We start from the raw sequence: 16,122 nt of genomic DNA on the forward strand, positions 1-16,122 counted from the left end.
CTGAGCAGTCAGGTACAACCAGGCGGCCGGAGAGCGTGACAGTCGCGGCCAACGCAGGTGGAAAGGACCAGCTCCTCATCGAGAATCAACCATGAGGCGCACGGGACCCAAACTGCGTCTTCCCTCCCCTGTACCCCGGCGGGACACCATGTGTCAAACCTGCAGAAGGGACAAGAGGCTGAAAAGACCAGCAAAGATAGCGGGGAGGCAGGGCCCGCCTGAGAACTGCTCCGAGGCAGCCAGCTGAACACAACCTACCCTCTTCCTTCCACAAAGAAGGCAGCTCAGAGGGGTTGTGGCTGAATCCCGCTCACGGGGAGGCGTGCCCAAGACTTGGCCCAACAGAAATGGGAACTAACCCGATGATGTCTACAGCAGGCGCTTCGCCCAGACACGGGTACCTTTCAGATCCTCCTTCACTGAGATATGGCAGCAACAGAAAATTCCAGTAGGTTTATTCCACTCCCGAAGAGGAAGGTCCCTGAGGGAAGCGTGGGGTCTACCCCAGCCCACATCCCTCCTTCGGGCTGCACAACAGGATCAACTCACAAGTTTCAAAAACACCAATGTGGAGGGCACCTGGGTGGCTCAGTTGGCTAAACGTCCAACGTCGGCGCAGGTCATGATCGCACAGTTTGTGGGTTCGAGCCCTGCATCGGGCTCTGTGCTGAGGGCTCAGAGCCTGGAGCCTGCTTCAGATTGTGTCTCCCTCCCTCTCTCTCTGCTCCTCCCCCACTCGTGCTCTGTCTCCCACTCTCTCTCTCTCTCTCTCTCTCTCAAAAATAAACAAACACTAAAAAAAAATATTTTTTAACACCAATGCTGAGCCTTCTCTCCAAGATTCTGATGTGACTGGTCCTGGATAGAGCGTGGGCACTGGGATTTTTTTTTTTCTTTTGTAAATCGCTCTCCAGGTGATTCTACTGTGCAGCTAAGGTGGAGATTGAGGGCTCTAGAGTCTAGAAACTCTGCACAGAGGCCCCAGCCATTTCCCACAAACTTTTTAGGGCAGGAGATCCAGCCAGGCAGGTCTTGCTGGAGACAGGATGCTCACACCATCCCCCAGCCCCCAACCCAGGATCAACCTGTGAAGAGCCATGTGTCTGAGACAGAACACAGGGCCTCTGCTGGGATGTACCAGGGGCCCGGCTGGGATGTACCAAGTTCCCACACACTGAAGGCCGCACAATTGGGTTCAGTTATTTGATTACTTTAGGCATGTAAACAAAACGTGATATTATACAAATCTGGGGTGGCAAGCACCACGAAATGGTTTACTTTGAGAGATCTGAATTACAAACGCAGAGGAAAAAAAAAAAAAAAATGCCGAAATCCCTTTTAAACAATCTCTTTGAATAGAAAACACAATCCGAATACATGGTGATACCTCTTCTGGGCTGACAGATTTATTTCCCATTTCCCCTAGAAGGTCACTGGGAATAATTACATTTTCTTGTGAATCTGTCTTTTGTAAGGATGAAGCAAAATATCTCAATCTTCCCAATTGAGGCACTGCCATTGGTCCTGTGGCAGAACTAGAATCCAAGCCCCACCCCCCCCCCCGTTTAAAATTTTTTTAAAAGCTGTAGGGAAAGGGGGGGCACGGCAAAGAGGGGGTCAGAATTGCTAAGTTTCCCTGGGGTGTTAACAACACTAAGCAAAATGTATGCTTTGAGATAAAACAGAACCGATGCCTCTATCTTAGGAAGGCACCAACCAACAGCACGCGTGTGGAAAACAACCAGGCTCTGAAGAGAGACAGACCCCGACAGAACTACGACCCTCTCCGGCCTAGAAGCTGTGCGGCCTTCGGCCAGTTACTTGGCCTCTCTGAGCCTCAATTCCTTCAGCCGTAACTGCAGGAATGCTTTGAAAACTGGAGAGCGCACGCAACGCCTCTGGCCCAGGGTAGGCCTTCAATACCCAGTGGGCACCGCTATTATTCTTGGAACAATCCACACCCGTTTCGGCTGAAGCCTGCTGCGCCCAACTTTTCATGGTCCGGAATCCTGGGAACTAGGGAACCATATTACACCAGTGCAGAGGGAGAATCTGTTTCTTTGTTCCACGAGCCTAAGGAAAAGAGCGACAGCAGTCAGGAGTTGGCCTGCCCCCCCCCCCCCCCCCCCCCCGCCGCGCCCATTCTGGGGTCAAATGGGCTCTTTAGCGACAGAGTTTGCTTTCACCTCCTGAGAGTGGCCCCGTGGAAAAAGTGCCCCCAGGAACTACAGATGCCTAAGGGGCACCGTTGTTTCTTTCCGAGATATCCCCGGCACGGTCTGGCCAAACTGCCCCCGCCGCACCCCCACCCCCCGCAAAAGACAGCTTCCCGTGCAGCCCCCCGCAGCAGGAGAGGAGGAGAACCATTAAAGAAGCTGGGGGTGCCTGTCACACTTCTCCATAACCCCTGACGTGATGTGAAATTCTACAAGGTGGACCCTTTGAAATGCAAAATCTTCCAGAGTCCTTCAAATGTGTTTTTATTTTCTCGGGTTCCTAAGGCTGCTTTCAGACCCACCCATCAGTATTCCCCCCTCCCCTCCATCACCCACATTTAACAAAAAAAAGAAGAGGAAGAAAAGGAGAAGGTGGTGGTGGCCGCGGCAAAGACGTCTCTGTTTTGTTGTTGTTTTTTTCTTTTTTAAAGCTCAAGTATCTCCAGTCGATGCAAGGAAGAAAAAAAAAAAAAGAAAGAAAGAAAGAAATCTTGTCCTCAGCTCCAGCCTCCTCACTTCCCTTCTCCAAGACACCCTGAAGCCAAGTTACCCCCTGGAAGATTTCCTCCCGTCCGTCCGAACCAGCTCCGCACGAACTCTGCTGCTGCTTCGGATCCCAGAGAGCTTTCTTAGATCAAGAATCCCGGTGCCCTCCGACCCGAGTTCGGGAAGGTTAAGGCAGGCACCACCAGACCACAACTCACAATTTTTGGAGCCCTAGCCTTGATCCAAAACCGTGTGCACAGGAGGTTTGGATTAAACATCAAAGAAGAAATTACCTTAAAACAAAGTTGTTTGGCAAAGAAAATTGCTTCGCCACAAGAAGAACCCTAGGGAATGGTAAATTGCTTTTGAATATAGACTTTTCAGTGGCGCGGTCATTAATCATGTTAATGTAAACTGCGCTAAAACAAAAATTTTCTAAGCAAGTCTCTGGGCACATCAGTGTATCTAAGCCTCGGGGGTTTGTTTCCAAAGCTCACATCCCAGCACGCAATGAAACTGCTGTTAATGGGGTCAGCTATTACAGTGCAGTCCCCGACCCTGGGCCATAATAAAGGTGATTCAGCCATGTAGAAAGAACCCTCATAAAGTTAGGCAGGAAACAAACACAGAAATTAATCAGAGGAGGAGAGGCAATGATTTTGGAAAGTGTATTCACGGGGCAAGTTTAAACAGCGACTCTCCCTGGATGATCAGACATTTCAGAGAGGACTTGAGGGAGGCCAGTCAACATTCCTTGCAGGGCTCAAGTCCCCCGGCCAGGCCCTGTTTTGTAGGGTGCAGGGCAGGGCAGCAGCTGGACAAGACAAGGAGGAGTGTGGAGCCCAGCAGAGTTAAGCTGCGCGGAGCCCAGCCAGAACGGGCCATGTGCTTCGTGTTGGCAACAAACTGGTTCTTTCAAGAGAGGAAGGGTCTGACAAAAACGACAGCTGCAGCAAAGCAAGCAGCTCAGAGGCAAAAGCCTCGAAAAAAGCCCCAGGTTTAGGAGTCTCCCCTCAAGACAAAAAACGAACAAACAGAAAAAAAAAATCATCTTTGGGGTTTTGCAAGGGCTAGTTAATCTCTTAACGTGTCCCCCTTGCTGGATCAATTAAAGAGAGCCCCTCCACATCTGGTTTCCATCTAAAACCGAAACTTGTATTATCAGCATATTACATAACAAATTATGCCTGCAGGTTTCTTTTATTACACATCAGAGAGGTGTGTGTGGTACGGCTAATGATGGCAGTGGTGCTGACCTGCGTGTTTGCTTGTATCAGGTTTGGTTTTGTTTTTGTATTTTTTTTTTTTTTAAGGGCAAGGACGAAAAGTTTCCGTGCAGTATGCAATTCAAAAAAAGTCGCACGGCCGGGACACAACATCGGCTGAACAGTCCGCCAGTGGGTCCGGCTCTCGGTCTCTGGGACCCACCACCGCACCAAGCAGTGGGTGAGAAGGGCGTACTGTTTAAAGAGCACGGCAAAGACATACCAGCCTGCTCCGAGGCGTCCCCTGCTGCCAGCTCCCAGAGTGTACCGGGGTGCCTGGTCTCCAGTCTCCAGCAGGGGAAGAGAGAGCTGGCTAGCCCTTCCCAACCCTTCCACCATTGGTCAGGCGCCTGCCCGCTGAACCCGCTTAAAGGACACGCAGCCCATCAGGCTTCCACAGAACTGGGGGGGGGGGGGGGGGGGGATGGAGGCCAGGTGACAGTGAAGTCATCAACAGGGGGACAGAGAGAGGTGACAGGTGTGGAGAGAAAGAGCCTAAGAAATAACAATGGGGCTTCCTGTAGGATGTCAACGAAGGAGAGCCACCACGACCCCTCTAAGGTATCTTAACATAAAGGTCTTCCTAAAAGAACTTTAAAAACTTCCAAAACACTACTACGTGTGCGACATATCCTAAATTGAAAACAGAAGGGAGAAACTGACTGAAAACATTATCAATCACAATCGTGGAGCACTCGTGCTGCCAGCCTTAGGAATTCAAGTCCACTTCTGCAGCAGACAATACTAACTTTTATTTAAAACTGGTCTTCAACGTTAAAAGGGTCACGTTATCAACATCACATTCTCAGGGGAAAATAAGAAGTCCTTGGGCAAAATGATCTGAACCGGTCTTAAAACCACCTTCTTCTCTAGAGGGGAATTTGGGGAAAAAACAGACCTGCCCCAAGCCTCTCCTTAGTTTCCTAGACTGGAACGGCGCCCTGGGAGCTGGATCGCCGCATGCTCCTGGGTCTGCAGGACCGCTGGCAGCATGCAGACCCCTAGCCAAGTGCAGACCCTGGGTCAAGGGCCACAAGTCCTGCACTTAGAACACAAACCTCCTCCCACTAACAGGGGCCTGTCATCGGGAGGTAGCTGTTTCTGGTTTTTTATCTAGCTGTCGCCAGTTAAGGGATGGGGTTGGGGGCGGGGAAACAAAACCCCACAGATCTGCAATTCAGTATCAAAACTGTAACTGAGACAAGTCACTGCTAAGTGGATAAATTAAAATGAAACCAAAACCTGGCCAAGTCCGGAACAGTGAGTTTCACCAGGTCTACTAACTCCATTCCCTCCCAAGTCCTCAGACCAGGTGACATCTTTCAACGGAGTCTAGGATCTGGAGCAAGGAGGGATCCCCTTCCAGCCTGTGGGAAGTGCTGGGAACACATATGCTAGTATGTCATTTGGAAGTCTGCTAATGCGTTGTAGGCAGCACAAGACGCTTGCCTGGCTTCCCAGGCCAATAAACAATGCCATTCCAACTCCTGCAGCAGTCAATAGAAAACACTCCCTTGTCTCCGCCATCCAACAATTCAACAAACATTTGTTCCTGTGGAACAACCGTCAGCCTGGCTCCATCTGCACCCGCTCCGGCAAGACAAGCGCGGCGGCGGAGGCGGCGGCGGCGGCGGCGGCGGCACCAATGCCCTGCCCCAGGGTCCCGGCCCGTGAAGCAGCCCTCCGCAGGGGCCACTCACCCAACACCACCGAGTCCGGAGACTGTAACGTATGGAAGACTCGGAGTGTGGCCTATAGGAGGCAGAATCCCATTCATCAAATGCTGCAAAGAGCCGTTCTTTGTTCACCATCGTACGAAGTACAGTACGTGTTAATGAACCCGGGCGGTCAGATAGAGGGAGCCCGGCTTCGGGGGGCTTCCGGGGGCGAAGGACCCGTGCAAGCTACCTCGCACGACTCGCCCGTGCTCCGCCGCTCTGTCCCGCGCCTCGAGCATTGTTCCCCAAGTCTGCAGGCGGGGGTGGGGAGCTGGGGGTGCCCGAGAAGCCCCTTGGGGCAATGCACACCGAGGGCCCTCCCCGGATTCTAGGTGTTCTCGCCTCCTTCGTCCCTGCCCCACCAAGAGAAACTCCCAGTGGGCAAGCTGACTCCCACAGGCTTGCAAATCAAGGACTGGCAAAAATGTGACTCGACCAGTGTGCCCGTGCCGGACGGCCCTTCTCGCCATGTGCAAAGCCACGCCGGCGCCCCCCCGCTCCGCAAACCCCCGCCGCGGCCACCCCGCGGGCTTCCCCAGCCGGGAGCAGAACGCCCCCTCACCCCCCACTGCGACCGCCCCGGCCGGTCCAGCAGCCACGGAGCCCGCCGCTGGGCGTCCGCATCCCGGGGGTGGCGGACGCAAACTTCCGCGAACAAAAGAGTTGTCTGCAAACGGTGCGGGAACTTCGGGGTTAGCAGGAGCGCTCGGGTCCCGGGTCCCGGCGCCCTCGCCGCTGGCGCCAGCCAGGGCTCAACTTGAGACGCGGAGAGGAGCACACCCCCGGGCGCAGCCGGCCCCGCACCCGCCCCGGGGAAGCGCAGACTTTTCCGCAGGGGCCGGGCTGGCTCGTTCCCCTGGCGGCGCTCTGACAAGTCTCACGCCTGCACCAGAGGCGACACTCAGCACCCCAAGAAACCGCCCGAACCAACCCGAAGACAAGGCGGAAAAAAAAGGAAACCAGCAACATTAAAAAAAAAAAAAAAAAAAAAAGAATAACAATTTAAAAATCTTAAAAGGGCAAGCCCAGCACACGCGAGAGCAGGGTCCCTCCAGCCGCCGGCTGCGGCGCACACGGCAGGGACCTCCGCTCGGGACCGGCCCCTCGGCCGCCACCGCCGCCGCGCGGCCCGGGGTCGCTTACTGTGCGCGGCGGGGCGCTCCGAGCACGGGCCCCGCGCCGTCGCCGCCGGCGCTCGCCAAGTCGTCCCGGCTGCCCGCCGCGCGTCCGCCGCGCGCACGCTCTCCTGCCGGCGCCGAGCGCTTTGTACCGAGCGGCTCCCAGGGAGGAGGAAATCGACTTGTCACTTCCTGAACTGTTTGCAACTCGTCCCTTTAACCGGCCCCGGCCAGGCCGCCCGCGCCCGCCGCGCCCGCCGCGCCCGCCGCCGCCGAGGGGCCGCCCGACCTCGGCTGCGTGTCGCTGGGTCGGGCGCTCTGGCGGCGGCGTCGCGGGCCCGGGCGCTCGGCGCGGCGGCGGCGGCGGCGGCGGCGGCGGCGTGCAGGAGCCGGGCGGCGTGCGGCGGCAGCGGCGGCGGCGGGCGAGTGTGCAGTGCGCGCAGCCGCCGGTGGGCGGGGAGTGGGGGGGTCGCGGCGCGCCGCCGGCGGGGCTAGAGGGCGTCCTGCGAGCTGAGCCGCGCGCCGAGCTCGCGCTTGCGAGGCCCCGGGACGCGGGAAGTGGCCCCGGGCCCGGGCCGCGCCGCCACCACCATCCCCCCTCCTCCGCGGCTGCCCGGGACCAGGGGTCCCGCGGGCGTCTCTCCCGCCACCCCACCGCCCCCGCCCCAGCCCGAACCGGGGCAAAAAAATCCTGGGCCGCGTGGACTTCAGACGTCCAGCTTCCGGGTTGTTGGGTTTTGAGGTTTCAAAGAAACGATCATTACGGTGGCGTGCTGGGCGGCGGGGGGCGGGGGGCGGGGGGGGGGGCGTGTTAGTGTTGTTACACTTTGGGAAAATAAAGCGCTAGTTTCCTAACTCGGGGCGCTGATCGAAATAAAGGAATGTGTACTTCAGAAGCCACATGCAAAATATATGCAACTGGTGAAGGAAGGATTTGTGGTTGCTAAGCAGAGGCAGAGCATGTTTCGTTCTGTAACTTAGGATGTTGACTTAAGTTCAGGAATGTAACCCTGATAGAATAAGCAGAGCATTTTCATTGTACTGCTCACCTGGGGGAGGGGGATTGTTTTCCTTGTGAAGTGAACCCCTAGATTTCCCATTACTCCGTCCTACTAGTGTATGTTATTTTATTGACCTTGTATCCAAAGAGATTTTTTAAAGAGGAGGTTTGTTTTTTTTTTTAAAAAGAACTCCCCTATGCCTGTTTTGTGTTCTCCTTTGCCAAAAAAACAAAACACCTCATTACTTTACATGGATTGTGTCTGCGCCATTTGAATGGTTCTATTCATAAATCAGGAAACTTTTTCTGTTGCTTCTAGGAACATTTAATTGGTTTTAATCCAATGTTTCAATCCCAGTATCAAACATAAATGAACAATTAACTTCTTGAGCACTTGGGAAACTCTTATATTTCATGGCTATTGCTGAAATATTTCAGTTTCTCTCACACTGGACCCATTCTTTTTCAGAAAATCATGAGCTAACATCTTTCACACGAGCTACAGCTCACTCCAGTGGTTTCTTCTGCAAGATTAGGATGACCTACAGTCAGAAGGATGTGAGTCTACTCATTCAAGTAGATGATGTGGGATATAACCCATTCATGCCACAAAAGCCAAAATGAGCTAACAGGGAGAATGCTAAGATTCCGATATCCTTATCCATAAACATTGCTTTACAAGAATTTATCAAGGGCCAGTTTTGAAAGGAGCAAGAACTAAGTCTTCCTAAGTGAAACAAAGAAAGGTACAAGGGATAATTTGAGAATACTGCTACACTTCCCTGATGCCATTTTATCACAGTGTCACCTCGGCCTTTGAGAGCTTTAAGAATATAGTTTAATTTACTTTTTATTAGGAAGCCTAGAGTGACTCCTGCTGGCAAACATTCAGCTTATTCCTACAATTACTAGTTCATCAGGTCAACACAGAAAATAAAATGCAGGGGTCCAGAGCCTGGAGACAATTATTGCAACCATGATTCTTGTTTCTTTCGGGATGATTTTAGTCTCAGAAAATTCCAAGGATTGTGGTCATGGCAAGCCCGTTTACTGCAACGCCTCCTTTCCAACCTAAAGCAGCCTGTTTTTCTGGTTCTGAGGCTTTCTTGCAAATGCACAAACTAAAATACCTGCTCAAGGAGTTGTGCTACTAACCAATGAATGGCTGTTTCTCATGTACTTAATTTGAATCTCCAAAAGCTAACCGGTATATACATTAAGGCCTGGATCGCTTTACCTTCCAGATACTATGTGGCTCTTTCCACATTATGCAGTTAAGTCCTATACATCTAAAACACCCCCACTCTTTAAGGCTGTATACTACATAGTTGTTTATTACTTAAAAAGTCCTACCCAAAGGTTGTATATTAGAGTTTTGCTCAATTCAGAAGCGCAAATATAAATGCAGCTGAACTCTGGATGTAAAACAATGTAAGCTGTATTGGGGGGGGGGGCGGTGTCTACCTTTGTTCGATCCTTAAAGGTCAAAACCAAATCAAAACCAGATTTAGAGCACTACCAGGCAACTAAACACAAATTCGTAAGTCAATTTAGGAATAAATCCATAAATAATCCGAAATGATCACTTGTAACTTTTCCATTATCATTGACCAACACTAACCGGGGTAAGCCACGAACACCTGGGAACTATAAAATGCAGGGATCCCATACGGTCTCCCTCCAAGACCGATCAATGAAACAGGGATAACGCACAGCAATATTGCCTCTCCTGGCCCCTCTCAAAGCAGAACCACCAAAGGGAGGAACGCCTGTGCGTACAGCACGCATCCATCATGTCTCCTCAAAACTGTCTGGGAGAATTTAAACTGAATTAAATTCTACACTACAGAGTTGCCCTATTCCAAGTGTAAAGCTCTTAAGCAATAGGAGACAGTAAGGGTGTATTTTATTAAGAAAGGGTGTAACCAACTATAACTTGTATCAACAAGCTAATAAAGTATTCACCTAAGCACATTTGTGCAGAGGAGGGTAAAGGTTGGATTCTGATAGGCACTAAGGAGTGTCCTAGGTAGTTAGTGGGTGTTTTATTTTTGTGCCTTTAGAAGCAGATGAATGTGATATTCAAGCAACAAGGAGCTAAGCTTTGAAGTCTGATCAAGGACCAGTCAATGTTGTTCAGTTTAACCCATCAAATCTATGTGTGCCTAGAGCTGTAAAAAGAGCTCACCACTAAAAAGTCATAAACTAGTTTGTCTCTGAGAATAACACAGTATATTCTTTTTAGAATAAAGTGAATGAAACAAAAATCAAACTTGTTATACATTGGACCCAACAGCACAGTACGCAGATGTGTGTGTATTAACCCCTTTATTCGGCTTCCAAAAGCCACTGCCTCTTTGTCACAACTGTTGTATTAAAAGCCAGTCATTCACATTTCACACTGTCCTTTCTAAATCTGAAAAGATCTTTTATAAAGCAGAACCTTTTAAAGTTGCTTATAATAGATGATGGGAAGACAAACACCACCAAGTCCACCTGAAGCATTTTCAAAAAGACTGGCTACGGAAAACAAGTTAGCAAAATACATTTCTTTGGAAAATATGGAAAGTTTTTGGTTACAGATAAAAGCCAAAAATCTGAATCTACTATGGGGACAATTTTCTAATGTAGATTTTATTCATCTATGAGCCAGCTACAACTAACAGCCCTACCTACACATGCATGTTAGGACACACTAATCCTTCCATTCTTTCCTTTCTGATCTTTTATATTGTGTTCTGAAACTTTTCCGCTGAGGAAAAGGAATTATAGCTCTGGCTAGGATCTCTCTCATATCGATAGACAGACAGACAGGTAGGTAGGTAGGTAAGTAGAAATATCTACACAGAGAGAGAGAGGTATCTCCCCTATCTATATACACACCTTTTTTAAGAGGCACTTCGATTCTTGAAGACAAAGTTACTTTTTGATTCAAGAACTAAATAAAACAAATGTATTTTCATTGAAAAATAACCATGGCAGTGAATTTAATGATACCAATCTAACTCCTTTGATACAAAATGAGAGTTGAAAGCAGCTTGAAGCGGAATGCCTATTGAAATCAGCGCATGTGAATCGGCACAGCTTTGTAACCAAACGTCTAGCACCATTGAGGTACGAAGCATGCCAGCTGGGACAGCATTGTGCACCACAAAGTGTGGGTTGTAAGCCTAAGTCCTGAGCACAAACCCTGGTTTCCAAGTTGGCAGGTGCTGAAAACACAGCAAATGTCACGCTTGCAACTCACTGGATGAAGAGCTCTGGGTAATGCAAGCTAAAAAGAACAGAGCAACAGTTAAAACTTATTTAACTTTGAGATATATATATATATATACATATATATATATATATTTTTTTTTTTTTTTGGCAATAGTAGCCATTGGTGTTATGTGCTACCAGAAAACACCAGCATGAAAAAGGAAGACAGTGAAAAGTTTCTGCATGGTAAATAAACAAAAGGAATACAATGAAGGCTCTTCACAATTTACATTCAAAGTTACTGGTGTATATAAAACTTATCAAACCTGTGTTACTATTTTAATAGTAACGATGAAAAGCATAATTCATTCCTGACCTTTCCCTCATCTATTTATGATCTGAGCTGAAGGAGACTCTAATTGATATCACTGTTAACATGGTTACTCACCCATAACCTAGCTTGGCCTCAGACCCTCCACCAAAAACACAGCTAAAAACAAGTGACAGTATCTTCATATTGTTAAACACTGAGTTTCATCTAGAAAATATTTCACAGCACAGCCAGACTACATGTTTCTGCTATCATCTTCAAATGAAAATCTTTTCCATTTTTTTCTTATATAGACTTTAGTGGAATTCAGATTTGGTATTTATGATACAAGCCCAAAATCTGCCTTAATTTTTCTCTCCTGTCAACTGTCTACCATATAATGTCACTGCCTCGAGAAAAATCTATTTTTAACTCATCCCTAGTGATATGCTCAAAGCCACTGCTATCCTGCCTATCCCCATAAAAATGAAACCGAGTGAATTTCATTTTCATTATGTAGAAAGGAAACTGTGAAACGACATACAGTTTGTGATTTCACAGAGTTTAAATACCCAATCTAAAGACTGAATCCTTTGGGTTTAAAATATCAAGGAAAATAATCAGTCTCCGGCTCCAAAGAGTATAGAACATCCTTGGGAGCAGTATGAAAAGAACATGTGCCCCACATAGTATATTAGCCTGTGAATTTCTTAACTCTCCTCAGCAGTTTGTCAACCTTCTGTTTTAACCGAAAGCAAAGATGTTTTGTTTTATTGTATCCATTATAAGAGGGACTGGCCTTGCCTATTTTGTATGCACATACCCTGCCCCTGACCTGAAACGAAGAAGAAGTGATATGAGAAGTTAGCCTGCTTTTTAACTACTACTTTACAGCTTCTCTTAACTTTCACAAAAAAACCCTCCCCAAAAAACAAAAGTCGTGATCAAATCCAGGTTACTTAACCACCATAGCACTAAACTCCCTAACTCAGGGAAGCTTTTATTATGTCCATCCTAGGGACATACCTCCTTATCATATTGATCTCATCTCTATAGAGTTTTTAAAAAATAGTTCAAAGACTTCAGCTCTTTGAGGATGACTAGAGAAAGTGACACTATTCTGGCCAGTATTTCTCTAGTCACACTAAGCCGGGTCCAGGCACTGGGATATTCGCTTACCCACCAATAAAAAAGGTTAAGTATACAAATCTGAAAACCAAATGTTTTCTAGACTAGGTAGGATAAACAACTGATTCGATGTACACAACATACTACACTGTCAGTTCCACTATAAACTAAGGTCAAATCAGATAAACTATTTAAAGTATTAACCAACCTCAAACTTTGAAATGTCACTGTGAATGGCACCGTTAACTCAACATAAAACGAGGAAACAAAATACAACTCACTGATCAAAGAAATTCAATCTAGATGATGCAAGGTGGAAATCAATGATAAAACCCTGCCCCACTGCTTCCTCAATGCCAGGTAAGACCCAAATCCAACTCAACTTTCATTGAACCTGATGCATGGTTAGTCGAAGGACCTGCTCTCAGTTCCCTTGTTGGAAGTAACACCTTAGCATTCAGACCTAATGATGGAAGGTGCATCATGTCCTTGGCCATTTGTTTTTCAATTCAAATGCATCCAAATGAACATTTTCCCCATCATACCTACATTTATTACTAAATAATTACCATTTAAACCGATAACGACCTTAAATGTGAGTATCCTTAGAGTTTGCTAAAACACATCATAAAGATCATTTGTTGAAAATGACTAAAGAAGCAGCAGCTACACAGAACGGTTTTTTTAAGAAATTCTGGAAGGCCCACCTGTTCCAAATTTTCACTCTTACTCACCTATCCACCACTTGGCCTCTCTCGGCCATCAAACCCTCTTGGAATACAGTGGACCCGAAGACATAACTCAGTGGCACTGAGGGGTAAAATCTCAAACAAGTCAATCTATCAGCCCCAATGGGAAGACGGATTCTTGGAGGAGAGAATATTTACCTGGCACTGGCGTTTGCTAGGAATCATGCTAAGTGGCTTCACATTGATTTTTCTTACTTAATACTCATTCACACCCCTATTACGTGAAGTCTACACAACTGTTTCTGTCTCCGTTTCTCAAACCTGCTCCAAAGAAATGTTCTGAAGGGAAACCAAGTTTAAGTAAATGTATGCTATCCACTAGGCACTTTCCCAGCACCGTTAACATACTTCGGTGTCACTGAGGGGAGAAGCAGGTACAGGACGGGAAGGCAGTAGCCCAGAGAGGTACAAGGCCTAAGAAGGGCACACTCACACACTGCACCCGAGCGAGGGTCTCTGTGCGGCATGAGAAGGTAGAAGCCTCAGCGCCCTGGGGCTGCAGGGTGCTAAATTAGGTCACCTGTCGGTGTGAGTCCTGGGTGCCTACTCAGGCCCAATCTTGATCTCGATCTTTCTATACATACAATCCAAGCAGACTAAACAATCAGATGTAAACTTCTAAGTTTCTTGGATAAAATATACTATGGTCAAACGAATACAAACTAAATTGTCAAATATATCACCAGGGACAAACAATACTCAAATCTGAAGTTTACCAATGAATGTACAAAGATGTTTTATAGATGGAAAAATACATGATTTTATGCTCCAAATGTTTTATTATACATACATATATTTTTTCAAATACATAGATACCGTTGTTTAAAAGAACTGTAAAATGACCTAATAACTGATTCTTAGCTAATGGGAGTATTTAAACTTCCCATATATAGCAGAAACCTGGGGCACCTGGGTGGCTCAGTTGGTTAAGCATCTGACTCTTCAGCTCAGGTCATGATGTCACGGTTCATGAGACTGAGCCCCTCACTGGGCTCTGTGCCGACAGCACGGAGAGGCTGCTTCGGATTCTCTCTCAAAATAAATAAATAAACATTTATTGTGGAAACCTATTTTGCAGACCCATCTCTAAACCTTAGATCAACTTCAGCAGGTATTATGGACTGAATGTTTGTGTCAACCCCCTCCCAAATTCACAAGTTGAAGCCCTAACCCTCAATGTGATGGTGTTTGGAAATGGGGCCTCTGGGAGGTAATCAGGGTTAGGTGAAGTCAGGCAGGCGGGGCTCTCGGGACGGAATCGGCACCCTTATGAGACACACAAGAGAACCTGCTCTCGTGCTCTCTCTCTCTCTCTCCCGTGTAGGCATGCACAAGGGGCTCGTGTGAACATACAGGGGGATGGCAGCTGCCTACATGCCAAGAGCAGAGGCTTCAAAATGAAGCCTGCCTTGCTGGCACCTTGATCTTGGACTTCCCGGTCTCCAGACTGTGAAAAGTAAATTTCTGTTGTTTAAGCTACCCAGCCAACGGCAGCCCAAGCTGACCGGCACCGGGGTGGAGAACTTTAAATATCACCTACTGACCACCCTCATTTTACAGAGACGAAACCTGAGCCCCAGAAAAGGAAAGCGACCTGCCTATATCGCAATCGTTTTTTCCTCCCAAATTGGGTATTTCAAAATAATCATTTCTCTTTCATATTTATTCTACTACTTACCAGATTTTAAACACTCTGTTACTATAGAATGAAAGGAACCAAAACAAATCAAATCTCAAGGCCAGAAAATAATCTGACACTGCATTTGTCATAAATTAAATCATTAATCAAATGGACATAGTAAGATGATCCCTCTGACTTCTGGTTACGTTAGCACCTTCACCATACAGAGATTCCAGGAGGAAACCTCAGAGCCCTAAATGAACAGACTTCTCCAAGAGACGGGCTTATTTCACAGTGAGGTCCAGTATGTGGAATCCCCCTCATAGTCTAATCCAGTTAATTACTTTTTAATTAAATAATAACCACACTGGTCGGCACTTGCAACTATGAGGCTATATGGAATTCAATCCTCTCTCTTGAGCAAAACTATAGTATCAATTTTTTTTTTTTTTTTGGACCCAACTGGTTCTCTTCACAAAATCAGAGCTTTCCTGCTACACGTTAGGGCTCCCACACGGAATAAACAGCTCTGACTCGTGCGCCTCGTTTAGGATTGCTTCTCAAAAGTCAGCAAGGATTATTCCCATTCAAAACAACAGCATAGAAGCCCTTTCGCTGAGTCACAACTGGGCCTCAAAGGTTACATTTTATAAATAAGACAACGCGCAGCGTTTTTCATTCACAACTTCAGGCCTGTCTTCCAAAACTTGCATACAGCTCTTTAACTCAGCCCAGTATGTTTTATTAAATGCCATATTATGATTTTCCCCATTCAGACTCCAGCTAGGCTTCTTGTTGAGGACATGGAAGGAAAACTTAATTATTGCTGCTTCAGTGCATCTAAATTTATTTCATTACCAAAATCAACAGAGTAAGGGCGCGATGCTGTAGCAGAAAGGCAGCCGGACATGGAATGTAAACTGCTCCTTCCTCTACCCTTCCCCCGCCCACCCCACCCTCAAAGTTCCATGGTTGGAAAGCATCCTAACGTGGGCTTTTTTTTTTTTTTTTTTTTTTTTTTTTTTTTTTAGCCAGGATGTACTAAAATTAGATGGGAACAAAGGACTGACATTTTCATACAGGAGGAGGGGTTAGTTGAAAAACGTGCACTGGCAGCACCCACTCTCTTCTACATTTAGCTTCTCCCCCCGCCCCCCCACAACTGCGTCCATCCTTGACAAGAGGCAGGGAGGGCATGGCAGGAGCGCTGCGGGGAGCACTGCGCCCAGTGCCGCGGAGAATCCCAGAGAATGCTAACCTGCCTGTCTGTAAGTATGTTAATGAAGAATGAGAAATACAGTTCACGGTGCCCT

The 16,122-nt window shown here is 47.6% G+C and overlaps 1 protein-coding gene across 3 annotated transcripts in view; it reads right to left on the bottom strand.

The window, feature by feature from the left end:
* Nucleotides 1-16,122, bottom strand: part of EEF1AKMT2 (EEF1A lysine methyltransferase 2) — a 90,986-nt gene that overhangs the window by 51,224 nt on the left and 23,640 nt on the right. The window contains exon 6 of one of the 3 annotated variants that reach the window (XM_043597810.1): nt 1,378-2,073. The exons of 1 other annotated variant lie outside the window; for it this stretch is intronic. In XM_043597810.1, coding sequence (XP_043453745.1) covers nt 2,030-2,073 — 44 coding nt within the window. In that variant the 3' untranslated portion in view covers nt 1,378-2,029. Of the gene's footprint in view, nt 1-1,377; nt 2,074-7,936; nt 13,468-16,122 lie in introns of those variants that run through there. One more of the 3 variants, XM_043597808.1, reaches the window with a different exon arrangement.

This window comes from Prionailurus bengalensis, chromosome D2, assembly GCF_016509475.1.
Source record: "Prionailurus bengalensis isolate Pbe53 chromosome D2, Fcat_Pben_1.1_paternal_pri, whole genome shotgun sequence".
Classification (NCBI taxonomy): domain Eukaryota; kingdom Metazoa; phylum Chordata; class Mammalia; order Carnivora; family Felidae; genus Prionailurus; species Prionailurus bengalensis.